This window comes from Loxodonta africana, chromosome 5 (assembly GCF_030014295.1).
Source record: "Loxodonta africana isolate mLoxAfr1 chromosome 5, mLoxAfr1.hap2, whole genome shotgun sequence".
Taxonomy (NCBI): domain Eukaryota; kingdom Metazoa; phylum Chordata; class Mammalia; order Proboscidea; family Elephantidae; genus Loxodonta; species Loxodonta africana.
Window position 1 is genome coordinate 110,865,079 of NC_087346.1, and position 22,986 is coordinate 110,888,064.

General features: G+C 36.6%; 1 protein-coding gene across 1 annotated transcript in view; it reads left to right on the forward strand.

Moving 5' to 3' along the window:
• GABRG1 (gamma-aminobutyric acid type A receptor subunit gamma1) overlaps window positions 1–22,986 on the forward strand; it is a 118,366-nt gene that overhangs the window by 21,096 nt on the left and 74,284 nt on the right. The window contains exon 2 of the mRNA XM_003411326.3: window positions 21,059–21,207. Within this exon, the coding sequence (XP_003411374.1) occupies window positions 21,059–21,207 (149 nt within the window). The remainder of the gene's footprint in view (window positions 1–21,058; window positions 21,208–22,986) is intronic.

Sequence of the window (22,986 nt, forward strand, 5' to 3'; positions counted from 1 at the left end):
CTATCACCAAGGCCATTTTTTCCAACTACTGATCCTTCTTCTTTGTTTCCAACTTTTGCATTCCGATCACCAGTAATAATCTGTGCATACTGATTTCATGTTTGATCAATTTTAGACTGCAGAAGTTGGTAAACTTTCTCAATTTCTTCATCTTTGGCCTTAGTCGTTGGTGTGTAAATTTGAGTAACAGTCATATTAATTGTTCTTCCTTGTTGATGTATTGATATTATCCTATCACTGACAGTCTTATACTTCAGAATAGATCTTGAAATGATCCTTTTGAAGGTGTATGCAATATCATTCCTCTGAAATTTATCATTCACAGCATATTAGACCATATGTTTGTATGATTCGAAATGGCCAATACCAGCCCATTTCAGCTCACTAATGCCTAGAATATCGAATGTTTATATACTCCATTTCTTTTTTGACAATTTTTCTAGATTCATACTTCATACATTCCACTTTCTGATTGTTAATGGATGTTTAGAGCTGTTTCTTCTCATTTTGAGTCATGCCGCATCAGCTAATGAATGTCCTGGAAGCTTGACTCCATCTACATCATTAAGGTTGACTCTACTTTGAGGAGCCAGCTCTTTCCCAGTTGCCTTTTGAGAGCCTTCCAACCTGAGAGGTTCATTTCCAGCACTATATCAGTGTTCCACTGCTATTCATAATGTTTTTACTGGCTAATTCTTTTTATAAATTTTTTGTACCAATTACTAAATACTCACTAAATTCTCTTTATTATCTAAATGTTCAGGCAGCCATGAGAAGCAGATAGACTATAAACCCAAAACCCATTACCACTGAGTCATTCCAACTCATAGCGACCTTATAGGTGCCCTATAGGACAAAGCAGAACTGCCCCATAGGGTTTCCATGGCTGTAATCTTTACGGAAGTAGACCACCACATCTTTCTCCCTTGGAGCGCCTGGTGGATTCAAACTGCCTACCTTTAGGTTAGCAGCTGAATGTGTAACTGCTACACCCCTAGGGCTCCTAGCTAGGGCTACCAAAAAAACAAAGATTCTCTCCTCTTACTTCACCAAAAAGCAGCTGTGTGCATATAGAGTGTATCATGATGTATCTGTGTTATTCTTCCTTCAGCCTCAGCAACTTGGCTTTTATTATTTTATCATTTTTTGGCTAATCAGTTTCAGGTCAGACCCACATCTGCCAACAGTATATCTGATTTTTGACTTTACATCTAAAGTTTGTACCTAACCTCAGAAAGGACCACTCTTCCAGCTCTCTCAGCTATCTACTACTCTTCCACTCATTTTGTGCTATGGATTTTAGAAGTTTCCTTGTTTATGAAACATGGAATTTGGGAGTCTTATTTTCTCTCTCCTTGTTATAGTTATAGTTAGTTGATTTCTGAGGATGGAAGTGGGACATCTCCTGCTATGCCATTTTCAAAATAAAGTGTTAAATTAACTTTTCAAATGCAATAACATTTAATATCTGTTTATCACATAAGGGTTTACAAAGATCTTTTGCTTAACTCTCAGGACAACCCTCAGGCACAAAGAAATTTAATGACTTGCCCAAAGCACACACTCTCACTGAATGTTTAGAAATAACCTTTCTGTTTAAATTCTATGAGCTTTCCTCCAGAGGTTAGTTTACTCATCTTTGCCTCTCCAGTGTCCAGCAAAATGCTCAACTCACAATAAGCACCTAATAGATATTTGTCAAATAAAGTTTAATAAAAATCTTGTGTTTAATTCCTGTTGTTTAAAAAGTCACTGTTAAATTCCCAGCTGGATTATAATTCACAGAAGGTCAAATGGCTAATAAATAAAATATAATTCAATAATAATCAGGAGAATGCAGTAAAATGAAAATGAGATACTATTTCTCATTAAGCAGAGGGTAAAAATAAATTACACAATTATAGTATTAACATGATTATATCAATTTATTATAGCTGTATGTATAAATATAGATACATAATCCATTGTTGATGAGTTGATTCTGACTCATAGTGACCCCATAGATTAGAACTGCCCCACAAGATTTCCAAGACTGTAATCTTTACTGGAGCAGACTGCCACATCATTCTCCTGAGGAGTGGCCAGTGGCTTCGAACCACCAACCTTTCAGTTAACAGCTGAGTGCTTTAACCACTGTGCCAGGAGGGCTCCTTATAAATAAAGATATAAAAATTTCCTTGTAGAAAAAAAGGACAATGCAAAAGGATCTGCATGGCAGTTTACTGTTTTTCATTTTATTTTAATGTGTTTTAGGTGAAAGTTTACAGCACAAATTGGCTTTTAATTCAAAAATTTTATATATAAATTGTTTTGTGACAATAGTTACAATCCTCACAATTTATCAGCACTCTCTCTCTTTCCCTTTCCACCCTGGGTTCTCCATGTGTGTTGGTCCAATTTTTCTGTCCCTTTCTGCTCTCTTGTCTTTGTGTTTGGGCAGGTGTTTCCCATTTGGTCTTGTATACTTGATGGAATTAAGAAGCACCTTTCTCAAGTGTATTATTGTTTGTTTTATAGCCCTAATTTTTGGCTAAAGGCAGACTTTAGGAGTGGCTTCAGCTCTGAGTTAGCAGGGTGGTCAAGAACGATTGTTTCTGGGGTTCCTCCATTTACTGTCAGACCAGTAAATCTGGTCTCTTTGTGATTTTGAATTTTGTTCTACATTTTTCTCCTGCTCTTTTTTTTTTTTTTCTTTTCTTACCAGAACTCTTTGTTGTGATCCCTGTCAGAGCAGTTGGTCGTGGGAGATGGGCACCATCTAGTTCTTCCGGGCTCAGGCTAGTGGAGGCTGTGGTTCATGTGGTCCATTTGTCCTTTCAACTAGTATTTCCCTTGTGTCTTTAGTTTTCTTCATCCTCTTTTGCTCTGAATGTGTTGAAACAAATAAATGTAATTTAGATGGCCTTTGGCAAGCTTCTAAGAGGGCAATTTACTATTAATTTAAAGTTTTGAACCATTCAAAATCATTCTTTATGTCATTTAGAGATACATGAATATATAGTAAAATTTAATAACTAATACGTTTTTTTTTTTTTTTTAATACGTTTGGGAATGATACCACATTTATTGTAGCAGTTATCCCTGGGAGGGAGGAGAAAGTAGAGGGTTCTACTTCTTAAGCTGGGTGTTCAGTTTACAGACAGTTGATAATCATATTATCTATTCATTTAGAGCCCCTGAAATATTTCATAATACACTTTACACCAATCTGCTAGTATATTTTAGTTGGAAAATTTTCCAGTAAGCATAGTAACTATTATACAGTATGAGAAGTATAATTGATATATTTTGATTGCTTTATTATAACCATTTTACATGATATGATAATTATATGGGACTTTTTAGTTATTAAGTAGTTGTATGACCTTAATGAAACAATTTATATTTTCATAATTTCAGTCTCTTTATTTCTTGAATAAGGGCATTATTATCTCTAAAGATGCTCTTCAAACATTTTATGATCCTAGAAATGCTTACTGTGAGGGCTGATGATGTAAGTATTTCAAATCTTCTGGGGAAATTACTTGTGGCTAATCATGGAAATCAAGGTAAGAAACCTTACCTTGAAACGTAATTCTTTTTCTTTCATGGAAATCAAGGTAAGAAACCTTACCTTGAAACGTAATTCTTTTTCTTTTTTTAAATAGTGTTTTAGATGAGGGTTTCAGAACAAATTATTTTCTCATTAAACAATTAATGCACATATTGTTTTGTGACATTGGTTGCCAACCCCACAATGTGTCAACACTCTCCCCTTCTTGACCTTGGGTTCCTCTTTCCGTTTGTCCAGATTTCCTGTCCTTTCCTGTGTTCTCATCCTTGTCCCTGGGCTGGTGTGCCCATTTAGTGTTGTATATGTGGTACAGCTATGTTTATTGTTGTTTGTTTTATGGACTTGTACGGTTACTGGCTGAAGGGTGAACCTCAGGAATATCTTTAGTACTGAGTTAAAAGTGTGGCCAGGGGCCATACTCTCAGGGTTTCTCCAGTCTCTGTCAGAGCAGTAAGTCTGATCTTTTTTTGTGAGTTGGAATTTTGTGCTACATTTTTCTCCAGCTCTATCCAGGGCCCTCTATTGTGACTTCTGTCAGAGCAGTCAGTGGTGGTAGCGGGCACCATCTAGTTGTGCTAGACTCAGTTTGGTGGAAGCTGTGGTAGTTGTGGCCCATTAGTCTTTGGACTAGTCTTTACCTTGTGTCTTTGGTTTTCTTCATTCTCCCTTCCTCCAGGTGGGGTGGGACCAGTGGAGTATCTTAGATGGCTGCTTACAAGCTTTTAAAACCCAGATGCTACTCACTAAAGTAGGATGTAGAACATTTTCTTTATAAACTATGTTATGCCAGTTGAGCTAGATGTCCAACAAGACCATGGTCCCTAGCCATCAGCACAGAACTTCAGTCCCTGTGGGAGTTTGGGTGTCTATGAAGCTTCCATGACCTTGCTTTGGTCAAGTTGTGCTGGCTTCCCCAGTATTGTGTACCATCTTACCCTTCACCAAAGTTACCACTTATCTATTGTCTGTTTAGTGTTTTTCCCTCCCCACTCCTCCCCTCCTTCATAACCATCAAAGATCATTTATTTCTGTGTATAAACCTTTTCATGAGTTTTTATAATAATGGTCTCATACAGCATTTTTCCTTTTGTGAATGACTTATTTCACTCAGCAAAATGCCCTCCAGATTCATCCATGTTATGAGATACTTTGCAGTTTCATCATTGTTCCTTATTGTTGCATAGTATTTCATTGTGTGTATATACCATAGTTTGTTTATCCATCCATCTGTTGACTGGCACTTAAGTTGTTTCCATCTTTTTGCTATTGTGAATAATGGTGCAGTGAATATGGGTATGCATATGTTTATTTGTGTGATGGCTCTTATTTCTCTAGGATATATCACTAGGAGTGGAATTACTGGATTATATGCTATTTCTATTTCTAGCTTTTTAAGGAAGTGCCACATCGTTTTCTAAAATGGTTGTGCCATTTTACATTCCTGCCAGCAGTGTGCATAAGAGTTCCAGTCTACCTGCAGCCTCCCCAAATTTGTTATTTTCCTTTTTTTTTTTTGATTTATGCCAGTAATGTTGAGGTGAGATGGTATATCATTGTAGTTTTGATTTGCATTTCTTTAATGGCTAGTGATCCTTAACATTTCCTCATGTGTCTGTTAGCCACCTGAATGTCTTCTTTGGTGAAGTGCCTGCTCATATCCTTTGCCTATTTTTTAATTAGATTGTCTTTTTGTCTTTTTTAATTGGATTTGTCTTTTGTAGAGGTGTTGGATTTTCCTATGATTTTAAAGATTAGAACTTTGTTGGATTTGTAGCAGCCAAAAATTTTTCCCCAGTGTGTAGGTTCACTTTTTAGGTGAAGTCTTCTGATGAACACAAGTTTTTAATTTTTAGAGCATCCCAGTTATCTAATTTATCTTCTGGCATTTGCATATTGTTAGTTATGGTTTGTGTCCAATTTTTGCAGCGTATTCGTGCCTCTTGTGGTGTAATGGTTAAGATCTATGGCTGTTAACCAAAAGATAGATAATTAAATCTAGCAGGTGCTCCTTGGAAACTGTATGGGGCAGTTCTACCCTGTCCTATAGGGTTGCTATGAGTTGGAATTTACTTGATGGCAATGGTTTTGGTTTTTGGTTTATTAGTGCCTCTAGCATTGACCCTACTTTTTCTTCTATGATCATTACTTTATTTGGCTTTATATTTAGGTCTTTGATCTATTTTGAATTATTTTTTGTGTATGGTGTGATGTATGGGTCCTGTTTCATTTTTTTACAGGTGGACATTCAGTTTTGCCAGCACCATTTGTTAAAAAGACTGTCTCTTCCCCACTTTATGGACTTTGGGCCCTTGTTGGAGATCAGGTGACCATAGGTGGATGGATTTACACCTGGGTTCTCAATTCTGTTCCATTGGTCAACACGTCTGTTATTGTACCAGTAGCAGGTTGTTTTGACTACCGCAGCTGTATAGTAGGTTCTGATGTCAGTAGTGTGAGTCCTCCTACTTTATTCTTCTTCAGTAATGCTTTACCTATCTGGGCCTTTTTCCTTTCCATATAACCTTAATGATTAGTTTTTCCATCTCTCCGAAGAACGCTATTGGTATTTGATTGGAATTGCATTGTATTTGTAGGTTGTTTTGGGTAGAATTGACATTTTCAGTGTTGAGTCTATCTATTTTTGAGCATGGTATGTTTTCCATTTATGTAGGATTTTTTTTTTTTTTTTTGGTAGTGTATTGTAGTTTTCTTTCTATAAGTCTTTTACATCCCTGGTTAGATTTATTCCTCAGTATTTTGATTTTTCAGGGGCTATTATAAGTGGTATTTCTTTCCTAATTTTCTGTTCTTAGTTCTTTTTATTGGTGTATAGGAATCCAACTGATTTTTGTATGTTTATCTTGTATCCTGCTATGCTGCTGAGTCTTTCTATTAGTTCCAGTAGTTTTCTTGTGAAATCTTTTGGGTTCTCTATGTATAGTATATCATCTGCAATTAGGGAGAATTTTACTTCTTTCTTACCAATTTGAATGCCCTTTATTTCTTTTTCTTGCCTTATTGCTCTAGCCAGGACTTCCAGCACAAAGTTAAATAGGAGTGGTGATAAAGGGCATCCTTGCCTTGTTCTATTCTCAGGGGCAATGTTTTCAGCCTCCTTTCATTAAGAATGATGTTGGTTTTGTATAGATGCACCTTATTATGTTGAGGAATTTCCCTTCTATACCTATTTTATTCCCCCACGTCTGTCAGCTTGTAGTACTGTGAGGGCTTGTGTGTTGCGGTGATGCTGGAAGCTATGTCACTGGTATTCAAATACCAGCATTACCCATGGTAGACAGATTTTAGCTGACATTCCAGACTAAGACAGACTAGGATGAAGTGCCTGGTGGTCTACTTCTTAAAATAATTAGTCAGTGAAAACCTTATGAATAGCAGTGGAACATTGTTTTATATAGTGCTGGAAGGTGAGAACCTCATGATGGAAGGCACTGAAAATACAACTGGGGAAGAGCTGCCTCTTCCAAGTAGAGCTGACCTTAATAATGTGGGTGGAGTTAAGCTTTTGAAACATCCATTTGCTGATGTAGCATGACTCAAAATGAGAAGAAACAGCTGCAAACATCCACTAATAACTGGAACATGGAAAGTATGAAGTATGAATCTAGGAAAACTGGGAATTATAAGAAATGAAATGGAATGTGTAAACAGTGATATCCTAGGCATTAGTGAACTGAAATGGACTGGATTTGGCCATTTTGAATTGGACAATCATATGGTCTACTATGTGGGGAAGGAAAAATCAAAGTGGAATGGCATTGAATTCATTGTCGAAAAGAACATTTCAACCTCTATCCTGAAGTACAACACTGTCAGTGATAGAATAATATCTGTATGCCTACAAGGATGTCCAGTTAATATGACTGTTATTCAAATTTACACATCAACCACCAAGACCAGAGATGAGGAAATTGAAGATTTTTACCAACTTCTGCAGTCTGAAATTGATCAAACATGCAATCAGGATGCGTTGATAATTACTGGTGATTGAAATGCAAAAGCTGGAGACAAAGAAGGATTGATAGTTGGAAAATATGACCTTGGTGATAGAAATGATGTCAGAGATCACGTGGTAGAATTTTGCAAGACCAATGACATCTTTGTTGCAAATACTTTTTTTCACCAATATAAATGGTGACTATACACATGGACCTCACCGGATAGAGTACAGAGGAATCAGATTGACTACATCTGTGGAAAGAGATGATGGAAAAACTTAATATCATCAGTTAGAATAAGGCCAGCAGTGGACTGTGGAACAGACCACCAGTTGTTCACATGGAAATTCAAGGTGAAACTGAAGAACCTTAGAACAAGTCCACGAGAGCCAAAGTATGACCTTCAATATATCCCACTTGAATTTAGAGACCATCTCAAGAATAGATTTGATGCGTTGAACGCTAATGACCGAAGACCAGATGAGATGTGAAATGACATCAAGAACATCATACATGTAGAAAGCAAGAGGTCATTAAAAAGACAGGAAAGAAAGAAAAGACGAAAAGAGATGTCAGAAAAGACTCTGAAACTTGCTCTTGAAGGTCGAGCAGCTAAAGCAAAAGGAAGAAATGATGAAATAAAGGAGGTGACCAGAAGATTTCAAAGAGCAGCTTGAGAAGACAAAGTATTGTAATAACATGTGCAAAGACCTGGAGGTAGAAAAACAAAAGGGAATAACACACTCAGCATTTCTCGAGCTGAAAGAACTGAAGAAAAACTTCAAGCATTGAGTTGCAATCTTGGAAGATTCTATGAAAAAATTACTAAACAAAGCAGGAAGCATCAAAAGAAGATGAAAGGATACAGAGTTACTATACCAAAAAGAATTGGTCGACATTCAACAATTTCAGGAGGTAGCATATGATAAGGAACCAATGGTACTGAAGGAAGAAGTCCAAGCTGCACTGAAGTCACTGGCAAAAAACAAGTTCCAGGAATTGAAGAATACAAATTGAGATGTTTCAACAAACAGGTGCAACACTGGAAGTGCTCACTCATCTATATTAAGAAATTTGGAAGACAGCTACATGGCTGGCTGAGTGGAAGAGATTCATAATTATGCCTATTCCAAAAAAAAGTGATCTAACCGAACATAGAAATTATTGAACAATGTCATTAATATCACATGCAAGTAAAATTTTGCTGAAGATCATTCAAAAGAAGCTGTAGCAGTTTATTAACAGGGAACTGATGGAAATTTAAGCTGGATTCAGAAGAGGACATGGAACCAGGGATATCATTGCTGATTTCAGATGGATCTTGGCTCAAAGCAGAGAATACCAGAAAGATGTTTACCTGTGTTTTATTTACTATGCAAAGGCATTCAACTGTGTAGGTCATAATAAATTATGAATAACATTGCGAAGAATGGGGATTCTCAAACACTTAATTGTGATCATGAGGAACCTGTTCATAGATCGAGAGGCAGTCTTTCCTACAGAAGAAGGGGATACTGCATGGTTTAAAGTCAGAAAATATGTGCATCAGGGTTGTATCCTTTCCACACACCAATTCAATCTCTGTGCTGAGCAAATAACCTGAGAAGCTGGACTATATGAAGAAGAACAGTCCTCAGGAGTCAGGAGTGGAGGAGGACTCTTTAATAACCTGCGTTATACAGATGACACAACCTTGCTTGCTGAAAGTGAAGAGGAGTTGAAGCACTTACTGAAAATCGAAAACCACAGTCTTCAATATGGATTACACCTCAATATAAAGAAAACAAAAATCTTCACAACTGAACCAATGAGCAACATCATGATAAATGGAGAAAAGATTGAAATTGTCAAGGATTTCATTTTTCTAGGATCCACAGTCAACACCCATGGAAGCAGCAGTCGAAAAATCCAAACAATGTATTGTGCTGGGCAAATCTGCTGCAAAAGACCTCTTTTTAAAGTGTTGAAAACCAAAGATGTTACTGTGAAGACTAAGGTGCACCTGACCCAAGCCATAGTATTTTCAGTCACCTCATATGCATGTGAAAGTTGGTTGATGAATAAAGAAGACTGAAGAAGAATCATTGCCTTTGAATTGTGGCATTCGCGAAGAATATTGAATATACCATGGACTGCGAAAAGAATGAACAAATCTGTCTTGGAAGAAGTACAACCAGAATGCTCCTTAGAAGCAAAGGTGGTGAGACCACGTTTCACATAGTTTGGACATGTTATCAAGAGGGATCAGCTCCTGGAGCAGGACATCATGCTTAGTAAAGTAAAGGGCAGGTGAAAAAGAGGAAGACTGTGAACGAGATAGACTGACGCAGTGGCTGCAACAGTGGGCTCAAGTATAACAATGATTTTGAGGGTGGTGCGGGACTGGGCAGCCTTTTGCTCTGTTGTACAAAGGGTTGCTGAGAGTCTGACCCGACTCAATGGCAGCTAACAAACGACAACAAAAACTACCTATCTTATCGAGAGTTTTTATCATGAATGGGTGTTGGACTTTATCGAATGCCTTTTCTGTGTTAATTCAGATAATCATGTGTTTCTTTTATTTATGTCGTGGATTCTGTTGATTGATTTTCTAATGTTTAACCTTTCTTGCATACCTGAATTCCACTTGGTCGGGGTGTGTTATTTTGATTTTTTCCTACATCATTCTCAGGCTTTCTTTGTTTTTTCCTCATTCTTTTCTCTGATTTTTTCTCACACAAAGTCTTATCCAAGAATTTGTCTTCAGTTTTGCTGATCTTGTGTTCCATTGTTTTAAATTAGCTCCTAAAACCTTCTATTGCTCTCTCCAGTTCTGAAATCTTGTTTATCTTTTGAATTTTTAATTGCTGTTTTTGTATGATTTCTGGTTGTTGATTTATTTAGACATTTTGTTCCTGTATTATTTTCCTGAATTCTTCCATTGCTTTGTCTGTGTTTTTCCTGATTTTCTCTGTTTTCCATGGTTTTGTCTATTTTTTCCTTATTTTTGTCTGTGTTTTCCTTCATCTCTTTCCTGATCCCTTGGAGAACCCTGAATATTAGACTTTTGAATTCTCTGTCAAGTAGTTTCAGTGCCTTTTCTTCTACTAGAGGTGATCTGGTGTTTTATTTTGGTCACTTTCCGGAGCCATCTTATCCTGTTTTTTATATGTTTTGATATTGTCTGTTGTCTCTGGGACATTCAGGAGTATTTTCTTCATTTATTGATTATAGATTTGTTTGTTTCATCCTGCTTTTTTGTTTTATTCCATTATTTCTGGGCAGGTGGGCTGGGCTTGTTTTGTTGCATGCTCGTCAGTGGACATGATACTTCTCACCACCTTTCCATGTGGGCAGGGCCAGTTGCTCAGCTATGGTGCATCAGGGCATGTCCAGGGATAGAGGGGGTGGCTGGGTGGTCTATGGCATCAACTGGAGCCAACAGGGAAGGGCCTGGGGTTCCAGAGTCTACTACAGTGTCACTTGGGGGTGCAGTGCTCAGCACATGGTAGAAATAGGCAGGAGGGAAGTGAAAGGATGTGATATGCGGAACAGGTGCTCTGTCTCCTTTTGGAGGCTCCACGAATTTGCCTTCTCGTGCTCTCTGTCTGTATTCCTTGGTAAGCGTGGTCCAAGATGGCAAATCCTTGCCATGTAGGCTGGTAGGGAATCTTCACTTTGTAGCTCTCCTCATTCTGAGTTCTCTGTCAGTTTCTTATTTCGTTTGGCACTTGGTTGATTTCTTTATTCCTTCTTCCGATGCTTAGGGTTCCAGAATTGATGTTTTTATCTGTTTTACTTAGTTTTTCAAGTCTTTGCTTCAGAGAGACAGCGTGTGCTTCTGTCTGTAGTGCCATGTTGGCTCTGCCTCCTTGAATTGTGATTCTCGGGTGCTGAATAAAAACATGTAAAATATCTATTTTGATCTTGGACCTATATTTCTTTCTTTCATTTTAAGCACTTAATGATTTTTTTCAAGTAAGTAAATGAACACTGATGAGGATACCAAGACACCCCAGTAAATTATATTCAATGGCATTAAAGTGATAGGAATAGTAATGGTGGTCATAATTTTAGAATGTATTCACAATTATTTTCTAAGGATGAAAATTAAGAATTCAGATTCCTGGATCAAGTATATGTGCATATTATCTAGTTTTCTTTAATTAATTGATTAACTTTCTCTTAAAATTTTATTGGTCATGTATATTTCTGAATGATAATGCTATGATAGCCTCACATGAAAATAATATGAATAACTGAATTTGATATTTACTTTTTAATAAGCATGGTAGATTTTTCTCCTGTGGGGATATAATGGTATATTAAATAATTCATAAATGTTGAAATAGAAGTTTTGTTATTATTGTGTGGATGCTGTTGAGTTGCTTTTGATTCATAGTGACCCCATGTGACAAAGTTTTCTAGGCTGTAATCTTTATGGGAGCATATTGCCAGGTTTTTCTCCTGAGGAGTCACTGGTTGGATTAGAACCACTAGCCTTTTGGGAAGCAGCTGAGCACTTAACAGTCATGCGACTATGGTTCTCTGAAGTGAAAGTAGCAATCACAAAATATTTATTACATTTACTACCCAGTGATTTGCCTTCTTCCTTACAATGAAGTATAATAATGGTCTTATTAGTGCACTTCACTTGCAATTGCAATATATACCATTTTTTTAAACAATGAAAAAACAAAAAAAGTCTATCAATATTTGTTCAAGGTTTAATCATACTCCTCAGGCAACTCATTAAGTTTCTCTAAGTTTCATCTCTGCTTTCTTAACAGAATAATGGAAGAGACTTCTCCAGGTATCAGAACTGGGACAATTGCAGTCACTTTTATGTGAATTATATACAGGGTGGCTATGTGATTTATTATTTAAGCCAGGTCATTTTGTAAGTGAAAGAAGGTGTGCTATTAATAATTACTTTAGGACAGTAGATATAAACCGGGACTCTTCTGGGCAAATCTTGTTGCATATTTCCATTATGTATCAAAAACACTTTATGTTAATTGACTGATGTGGTATGGGTATACTTTTTTTTCTCTAATTATAAAGATGCATTTTCTTCGTTATTATATGGCATGGCATGCCTGTGTTTAGTTAAACAATTTCTTAGTTACCATTACTCAAAACTCTTGCTTGTTATGTAACAAAAGGGTAATGCAGTCATTAAAGTGTTTTTTCACATACAGTAGTTTATTATATTATCATAGAGATGCGTATAATATATTCAAATAACTGATTGAGTTTAATAAGATAAAAATAAACTAATAGTTATATGACCTTAAAACTTTATTTATGAAATAGTTATAGGTTTCAATTGAAGAATGTACCGAGTAGAAGCCTTTGAGAACCAGACGCCAAGACAAGATGCCAAGAATCAGATGTTCAGGAGAAATGCCTGTGAAAAATAATGGGGAGAAAGTGGGAGTAGGAAGAAGGTTCAGACAGTAGTGCCTTCTATTACCTGTGAAAGCAAAGGAGGAAAGAAGGAAATTTGGGTAGGATAAACCTCAGACCTCAGTATCATTTTAAGGAGATTCAACAGGGCCGGGGGTGTCCTCCATCAAAGTTGTCCTATAGAGGAGTTCCTAGTCTTGCAGGAATGCATCTTCACTATTACTCCTACCATTTTCATTTACTGCCTGAAAGCAGCCTAGGGGAGGTTGGGTCTGATGAATAAGCAGCCCTGATTCAGAAGGACGGCATCTGAGCTGTCAGTCAACTATGTTCTTCCAGCAGGAGAGCTGAGTGTTAAATTTTCAGGATGGGCTCAATAATTTTCTCGACAGAGGCTAAAGCTATGCCTGCCTGTTTAATTTTTTTAAAGTTAGAAATTTATTTCAAAGCACTATTTTGTATATAGGAAAAGGCAAGTTCATTTTTGCGTATGTATTGATGTCAAGTTAACTCCTTTTCATGAATTTATATCCTAAAATTTATACAGAAAGATTATAGGATACTTTCAATAGATAGAAAATATAAAAAAAAATTATAGCCGCACTAGTGTAGAATATTTATTGTATATTTATGCTGTATTCTTGTGAAGTCTTTTAAACCATTTTCTGCATAAATGATCGTGAAAACAAATTTTGTAAGTCCTTTTTTGTATGACTTTAAACTATGAACATAAGTTTATGTTTTTACAAACTCTTCACAGCCGTCATTTGAATGGCTATATATATACTGTCATATGGATCTATCATTGTTGACTCTGTGCATGATGTTTTCTGTATCATTTGTTTAAATAGCTTTTTCTTATATTAGAAAATGAGAACATCTAGATCAGGAATACGCTTTTATTTGAATTTTTATTTCTAGCACTTAGTATATTCCTAGCACAAAATATTTCCTCCACAAATGAATTAAAACATTGGGTCTAAGAATTGAGGACACATGTTAAAGTCTCTTTAATCAGTGTCTTGGTTTACTAGTGCTGCCTTAACACAAACACAACAAAATAAGTGGTTTTGAACAACAGAAATTTATTTTCTCACAGTTTAGGAGGCTGCAAGTCTGAATTCTGGACACCACCTTTAGAGCGAGGCTCTCTCTGTCCGTTCTGGGGTAAAATCCTTGTCTCAGCTTCTCTAGCTTTCTTTACCGTGTTCCTTGGAGATCTCCATATGGCATCTATCATTTCCCCATTTGTGCTTATTTCTCTGTGCCTAATTTGCTGTTTTTATACCTTTAAAAAAGTGATTGGGTTTAAGATACCCTACACTGATATGGTCTCCTTAACAAAATAAAGAAAACTCTATTCCCAAATGGGATTACATCCAAATGGGGTAGAGGTTAGTATTTAAAACACCTGTTTTTGGAGGACACAATACGTAACAATCAGAGAGTATATGATTCTTTGACATTATTATTCTACCTTCTCAGAATGCAAGGGCGGATAATAAGCATTCATTTCATGAATATTCCAGTTCGAAGGTGCCAAGGTGCTGCAGTGGTTAAAGTGCTCAGCTGCTATCCAAAAGGTCAGGGTTTGAACCTAACAGCATCCCCGCAGGAGAAAGACATGGCGATCTGCTTCCAGAAGGATTACAGTCTTGGAAACCCTTTGGGACAGTTCTACCTTGTCATATAGGATCGTTATGAGTTGGAATCCACGTGAAGGCAATGGGGTTTATATTCCAAATCTCCTTCCTATTTGCTTACTGCAGTGAAACCTACGAGAGCAGGACTGCCTTGTTTGTCGGGCCTTGTAAATTGTCCACCTTTCATAGGGTGCTTATCACTTTTATATCACCCTCTATTGGAAACCCTGGTGGTGTAGTGGTTAAAAGGTTGGCAGTTCAAATTCACCAGACGCTCCTTGAAAACTCTATGGGGCACTTCTATTCTGTCCTGTAGCACTGCTATGAGATGGAATCGACTCAATGGCAATGGGTTGGGTTTTTGGTTTATTAAGAATCCTACCTCATAAACACTGGGTGAGTTTTCCTTCTTTGACAGATTTCTGTATTACACAGGCTCTGGCTTTCACAGATCTTACTGTATAAACATTGCTGTGATCTTATGAATTACAAAATCCAAAAGTCGACCTCCTGGATTGTTCAATAATGATCAGATGAGATGGTGTCATGAAAACTTGAAAGGAAAGAGAAAACAAGTTTTCAAATTAAACCAATTGTATTTAATCTTGGCTCTATTATTTAATAGCTCAGTGTCCTGGAATTGTTATGTGTTTTTTTCATTTTTAAAACAGAAATATTAATACTTATTTCATGGGATTGCTCTGGATTAAGTGAGGAAAGACCCTAACATAGTTCCTGAAACATAGTAGTCATTTAATGGTTCATTGTAGGCACTGAATAGCTGATAATAACAATAATATCAATCATTATATAAATAATTAGCAGAATTATATATGCAGGAGTCTAAAATATTTCTACTAAGGTTAAAATTATGCTTTTTCGAAGTCTTTAAAAATGAGTGCTTAAATGGGTGTAAAAATTCTCAAAGTATTATTTAAGGAAATCATAAACCAAAAGAAAATTATAGTCATCTAAAATATATAAAAATTACGAAAACATTTTGTTGTTGTTAGCTGCCGTCTAATTGGCCCATGACTTGTGACAACCCCATACACAATGGAATAAAACATTGTCTGGTCCTGTACCATCCATATGGATCCATTGCAGATTGGATCTATGTGATCCATAGGATTTTCACAAGTAAATTTCCAGGCTTTTCTTCCTAGTCCACCATCATCTGGGAGCTACTCTGAAACTTTATCAGCATTATAGCAACACACAAGCCTCCACCGACAGATGGGTGGTGAGTGTACACGAAGTGCATTGACTGGGAATCTAACCAGGTCTCCTGCATGGAAGACAAGAATTCTACCACTAAACCATCAATGCCCCAACAAAAAGATCTTACAGCTTCAGAAAGGCGTCATGTATGCTATAAGAACTATTTGTTTTTATTATGGCAAGTAATTTTTAATCACCAAAATAATGTCGATATGATATTTAAGGTAATTATTAAATATTCTCAAATTTAAAGAGGTTGGAGGGAAGGTATGGTAAATTAACTATAATGAAATTTCCTTTCTGTTATTGCCAAAAATGAGGAAAGACAGCTTTGTGATATTATTGAGGCCAATTTCCAGATTGCCTCTGTGCTACCTGGGAAAAGGGGAATGCAAATAATTATTGACATACATTTATTTATTTATTTTTGATTGCAAAAATATTGTTACCTTAAAAGACAAAATACTTTTTCTTTCCCCCTCAGAATTTCTATTTGATTATAAGAATATATTCCATGGAAAGATCAACTCTTTCTTTTTTTTAATTGTATTTTAGATGAAGGTTTATAGAACAAACTAGTTTCTCATCAAACAGTACACACATTGTTCTATGACATTGATTGACAACCCCATGAAATGTCAACACACTCGCTTCTCAACCCTGGGGTCCTTATTAACAGCTTTCCTGTTTCCCCCTGCCTTCCAGTCCCTGCCCCAGGGCTGGTGAGCCCCTTTAGTCTTGTTTTGTTCCATGGGCCCGTTCAATCTTTGGCTGAAGGGCAAACCTCAGGAGTGACCTCATTACTGAGCTGAAGGGATGTCGAGGGCCATACTCTCAGGGTATCTCCAGTCTCTGTCAGGCCAGCAAGTCTGGTCTTTCTTTTTGAGTTAGAATTTTCTACATTTTTCTCCAGCTCTGTCCAGGACCCTCTATTGTGATCCCTGTCAAAGCAGTCAGTGGTGGTAGCTGGGCACCATCTCATTGTACTGGACTCAGCCTGGTGGAGGCTGTGGTAGATGTGGTCCATTAGTCCTTTGGACTAATCTTTCTCTTGTGTCTTTAGTTTTCTTCATTTTTCCTTGTACCCAAAGAGGTGATACCAGTGGAGTATCCTAGATGGCCACTCACAGGCTTTTAAGACCCCAGTCACTACTCACCAAAGTAGAATGTAGAACTTATTCTTTATAAAATACGTTATGCCAATTGAGCTAGATATTCCCCGAGATCATGGTCCCCACAGCCCGCAGCTCAGCATTTCGGTCCCTCAGGGAGTTTGGATGTGTCTATGGAGCTACCATGACCTTGCCTTGTACAAGTTGTGCTGGCTTCCCTAGTGTTGTGTACTGTCTTACCCTTCACCAGAGTTACCACTTATCTGTTGTCTATTAAGTGTTTTTCCAACCCCACCCCTCCCCTCCCTTGTAGCCATCAAAGATTGTTTCTTTTTGTATGTAAACCTTTTCATGAATATTTATAATAGTGGTCTCATACAACATTTATCCTTCCATGATTGACTTATTTCACTCATAATGCCCTCCAGATTCATCAGTGTTATGAGATGCTTTACAGATTCATCGTTGTTCTTTATCGTTGCATAATACTCCATTGTGTGTATGTACCACAGGTTGTTTATCCATCCATCTGTTGATGGGCATCTAGGTTGTTTTCATCTTTTTGCTATTGTGAACAGTGCTGCAATGAACATGGGTGTGCATATGTCTGTCTGTGTGACGGCTCTTATCTCTCTAGAATATATCCCTAGGAGTAGGATTGCTGGAGCATATGGTATTTCTAGCTTTCTGAGGAAGCACCGTATCACTTTCCAAAATGGTTGTATCATTTGCATTCCCACCAGCAGTGCATAAGAGTTCCAATCTCCCTGCAACCTCTCTAACATTTGTTATTTCCTGTTATTGATTTATGCCAGTATTGTTGGGGGGGGGGGGGTGGGGAAGGTGAGAGATGGTATCTCATTGTGTTTTTTTTTTTTTTTTGCATTTCTCTAATGGCTAGAGATCATGAGCATTTCCTCATTTGTCTGTTGGTCACTTGAATGTCTTCTTCGGTGAAGTGTCTGTTCATTTCTTTTCCCCATTTTTTAATTGGATTATTTGTCTTTTTGTCATAAAGGTGTTGGATTTTCTTTTAGATTTTAGAGATTAGATCTTTGTCTGATTTGTAATAGCCAAATTTTTTTTCCCAGTCTGTAGGTTCTCTTTTTACTCTTTTGGTGAAGTCTTTTGATTAGCATATGTGTTTAATTTTTTAGAAGATCCCAGTTATCTAGCTTATCCTCTGGAACTTGTGTATTTGTTGGTTACGGTTTGTATCCTGTCATTTTCACATATTAGGGCCTCTAGTGTTAAAAGATCAACTCTTTATATCTGCAGTGGCCTTCCTCTAGCCACCAGGTGCTTCCTCCAGTAAAACTTTGATTTAGAACTCAATGGATACCTAGAACATGGGTTGTTACCAACATCTCAAGACGTCTAATTAGATAGAAAAACTTTCCTGGAGGACACACCAGCAGTAATTCTTAATACTTAAGTATTTTCAATCGCCTAGTTTATGTATTCAATTATTTTTGAAAGAAAATAATAGGATATCATTTGAAGGAAATCATGTAAGTATATTTCAGTTACGTGGACTGTGAAAAGAAGGAACAAATCTGTCTTGGAAGAAGTACAACCAGAATGCTCCTTAGAAGCAAGGATGGTGAGAGTAAGTCTCACATACTTTGGACATGTTATCAGAAGGGATCAGTCCCTGGAGAAGGACGTCATGCTTGGTAGACTACAGGCTCAGCGAAAAAGAGGAAGACCCTCAAGGAGATGGATTGACACAGTGGCTGCAGCAATGGGCTCTAGCATAACAATGATTATGATGTGGATCTTTGTACACATGGCAGTAATTAGTGCATTCTTAGTAAAAGAGCAGTGCTTTCATATTCCTCTTTAAAGTGATCTCAAATTGCAAACAGTATTATATTGTCCTCATTGCATAATATGGGCGTCAGAACACAAGATCTGTCTCATACATTGTTAACTTGGTCAAGTTACTTAACTTCTCTCAGATTGTTTCCTTATCTGTAAAATAGTGGAATGTAATAATGGTGGAAAAAGCTTGGACTTTGGAGTCTGGGAGATTGCCTCTGACTGTAGTAGAGAAGTTTGTTGAGGTTGTTTAGCAAGAACATTATATTTTCCAGAATTTTATCTTTATTTGAGGAGGCTAAAATTGTGTTGGCATAGATTTCGCTTAGATTGTATATGTAACTGAAGTGGCCTTGGTCAGGGGAATTGATATTTTGGAGTAGTAGAACTTGGGCATGTCTAACTTAACGTCGTCTCTCAAGTTGTTTTCTTAAATCCTAAGTGGAAATAAACCTGACCATGAAGGAGGCATTAGTAAGAAGTCGCTAGATTATGCTGTCATAGCCTACCCCCAAATCTCAGTGGCCTACAACACTAAGTATTTCTGACTCATACTAGGTATCCATTGTAGTTCAACCATGACTCTGCTCCATGTCAGCATCACTCTGGGAATGCAGTGATGGCATAACCTCTATCTGAGCATGCCAGGTCTTCTAGCAGAGGGACAAGCAAGGCATGGAGAACCATGCAGTGAGACAAAAATCTCCTCAGTAGTGACACACGCCACTTCTGTTTATATTCTATTATCCAAAGCAAGTCACAGGGCCACATCTGAAATCAGCAGGATAGGGATGTATAATTTTTTGGCAGGAAGGGGCATTACAGATCTGACCTGTAATTATAATGACCAAGATAGAAGTCAGTGGGGTGAGAAATATAATCCCCCAACAGGAAGGACAGGAGAAACATTGGCAATAATGTCTATCAACAGAGTTTTTTTGAAGATTAAATGAGATATTAAATAATTTATAATGTTAATATATATTCATTGGGAGTAAAGAGGTAGGGGGAGGTCTGCACTGGCTGAGTAAAGATGTTTAGTTCCAAAGAAAAGACACCTGAATAAATGTAGAAAAATTAACTTCAGTTATTAAGATAAGTGGTGGGATAGTTCCATCTCTGGAATATATATAAAAAAACCTAATATATTATGAATTTATCTGATTTTACCAATAAAACTGTGTAGTATTTTGGACTCTTTTTCACTGGAGTACAAGAGATTTATTAAAATATGATTTGTATGTTCAGACTGATTTACTCATAGCGACCCTATAGGACAGAGTAGAACTGTCCCATAGAGTTTCCAAGGAGTGCCTGGTGGATTTGAACTGCCAACCTTTTGGTGAGCAGCTGTAACTCTTAACTACTACATAAGTAACTGCATATAAGGTTACTTATGGGTAATGAAGAGAAGAATAGCTTGTTACTTTTGATGGATAAATTCATGAATGTGGATGGACACTTAAAATACCTCACTTTTCTATCACAATTCAGATGTAAACTGAATCTTTATGTTTGTTGTACATACAGGTATAGCAGAAAGCATAACCTGGAGAGTCAGGGTTTAAGTGTTTGTTTTATGTAATAATAGGTAAAATAATACATAATAAACAAGCCTAATGAATACATTTGTGCTTCAGCCTGTTCCTTACCACCATGGTCTTCACTTTTCCCATTCCCACAATAAAGGCATCAACTTATTTGGTCTCTAAGCTCTCTCTTCCAGTCCTAAAATTTGGTAGTCATGCAAAAACAAACCCAAAATATCATGAGGAGCATAAATCACCTAATCATAGTTTGATAATAAGACAGTCTCTGATAAAGCTCTTGGAATAAGATGTCTGGGTTCTTCTTACTTCAAAGGAAGAGTGGATGTATACAGTAATTTTTTTCTTTGAACTCTTCTTTAGTAATCTCCCCTCAATTCCTCTTTTCTACAGATACATTTTAATAAATAGTCAGAATTTTCCCTGCAACACTGTAAGTTTTAATTCTAACTTTTGGGTGTGGTGGTTTAGGGCAATCACATATGACTGTGCAGACTATGTACTAGACAACTCTAAGAGACTTAGTTGACATGTTCAGTGTTTAACCTATATGGCTTTTAATGGTCATTCTGGGATAGTTAAGATTTTTTTTTATTATTTTAATATTAGTGCATTTGTTTCTTGCACTGAATTCTTAACTGTTGAATGTTACTATATTAGGACAATTCATATAATAAATATGCTTAACTCTACTGGATGTAATATCATATTTGCAATACTTATTTTCCTGTTAATATATTATAACCTTAGACTAAATTTTTTACATACATGATTTGGTTGCCCTACCTGTCATCCAAATTTTCTTTGAATTATTTAGTGTTGATAAAGCAGATGATGAAGATGATGAGGATTTAACTGCAAACAAAACTTGGGTCTTGGCACCAAAGATTCACGAAGGAGACATCACACAAATTCTCAACTCATTACTCCAAGGCTATGACAATAAACTTCGCCCAGATATAGGAGGTAAGCCTGAGTTATCATCTGGGACTTCGGTGGCTATGAAATGGTTTTAAGTATGGAAGTGGGACTTTCATGGATTAGATAGCAATGGCATAATATTGAAGTAATTCAACATTTTTTCAGCTTCATCAGTGCTGTTATAATAATACCTGATATGTGTTGGAGACTGCTGGGTGTAACAATTATTAGGTAGAAGGTGTACTGTTTTGTGAAGATCACAGCCTGATGCAGGAAGAAAGACATAAGCATTTTTTATGCAATTATATTACAACTGCTACAACAAGAAGTGAAATGGTAGAATTTTGATAAAACTCTTTGAAGAGCTAAGAAATAACTTCATAGAAAAGCTAATATTTGAAAGGTAAGTAAGAGCTCTAATCTTGTGCCAATGTCACACTGTTTTAATTATTGTAGAATTATAAATCTTGATAGTACAAATAGTGTTGGTAAGTCAACATTGTTTTCTTCAAGATGATCTATTACTCTTGGCCTTTTGCATTTTCATATAAGTTTAAATAATATAATAAACTCATTTTTCCCCTGTAACTCTTTCAAACAAACAAAAAACAACAAAAAACAAGCATATGAGTCAGTAGAGGTTTTGACTGGGATTGTAATAAATCAATGGTCAATATCCTGTAGTTGTAATGTTGTAAGGTTCTATTGAGTGGTTTGTGACTCATAGTGACCCCGTGTGACAAAGTAGAACTGCTCTGTAGGATTTTCTTGGATGTAATCTTTTAAAAATATTTTTTATTGTATTTTTGGTGAAAACATACACAGCAGAACATGTTTCCATTCAACACTTCAACACATAATATTCAGTGGCACTGCTTACATTCTTCACATTGTGTCAATATTCTCATTATTTCTGCTCTAGTTGTTTCACTCTCAATAACTTAGCCTCACTGCCCTCCAAACTTCTCATCTATGCTTTAGAGTAATAGTGGTCCATTTGGTTTCATATAGATAAATTTTGAGAGTGTAGTATCTGAGGGTGACATTCTTTACTTTTTTTTAGCTAACCTGCTATTTAGTTACGATATTTTTAAGCATATAATGTGCAGTTTTTTGCCAACTGTGCAGCCTCCCACCTGTTATTTTTGTAAGCACTATGCAAAATTTTTTTACATGTTTTTGACTTCAATTTCTATTTCTCACCACAAATATAACATGCATAAGAAGCAACGGTCCTTTTATATTCCTATGCTTGTAAACATGTGACTAAGGTGACTTAATGAACATTGATCCAGGGCACTGACACTAAAAAATACATAATTAAACTATGAAATAAGCAGACCTAACATAACCTAGGAGCCCTGGTGGTGCTGTGGTTAAGAGCTTGGCTGCTAACCAAAAGTTCAGCAGTTCAACTTCACGAGCTGCTCCTTGCAAACTCTATGGGGCAGTTCTACTCTGTCTTATAGGGTCACTGACAATTTGATAAGGTTTTCGCATTCAACTGTTGAGCTAATGTGCTATGATTATCAACTTAATTTAATAGAAACAAAAAACAGTTTCTATTGTTTATTTTCTGATTACTGGAGGACTACCAAACTTGATCCATGGCTTCTTGACCATACATGGCTTATTCCTTTATTACATAATTATGATCAAAAGTAACATTTTTGGACTTTTTTATACACATAAACAGGAGGTTAAAGAAAATGAACAGAGTGAAAGAAAATGAACAGAATGATATGATTTACCTGTACTGTGGGAGGACAGGTCAGTGAGGCCAAAATTCACTTCTGGAAAAGTCAGGAGACATGCCTGGTATAT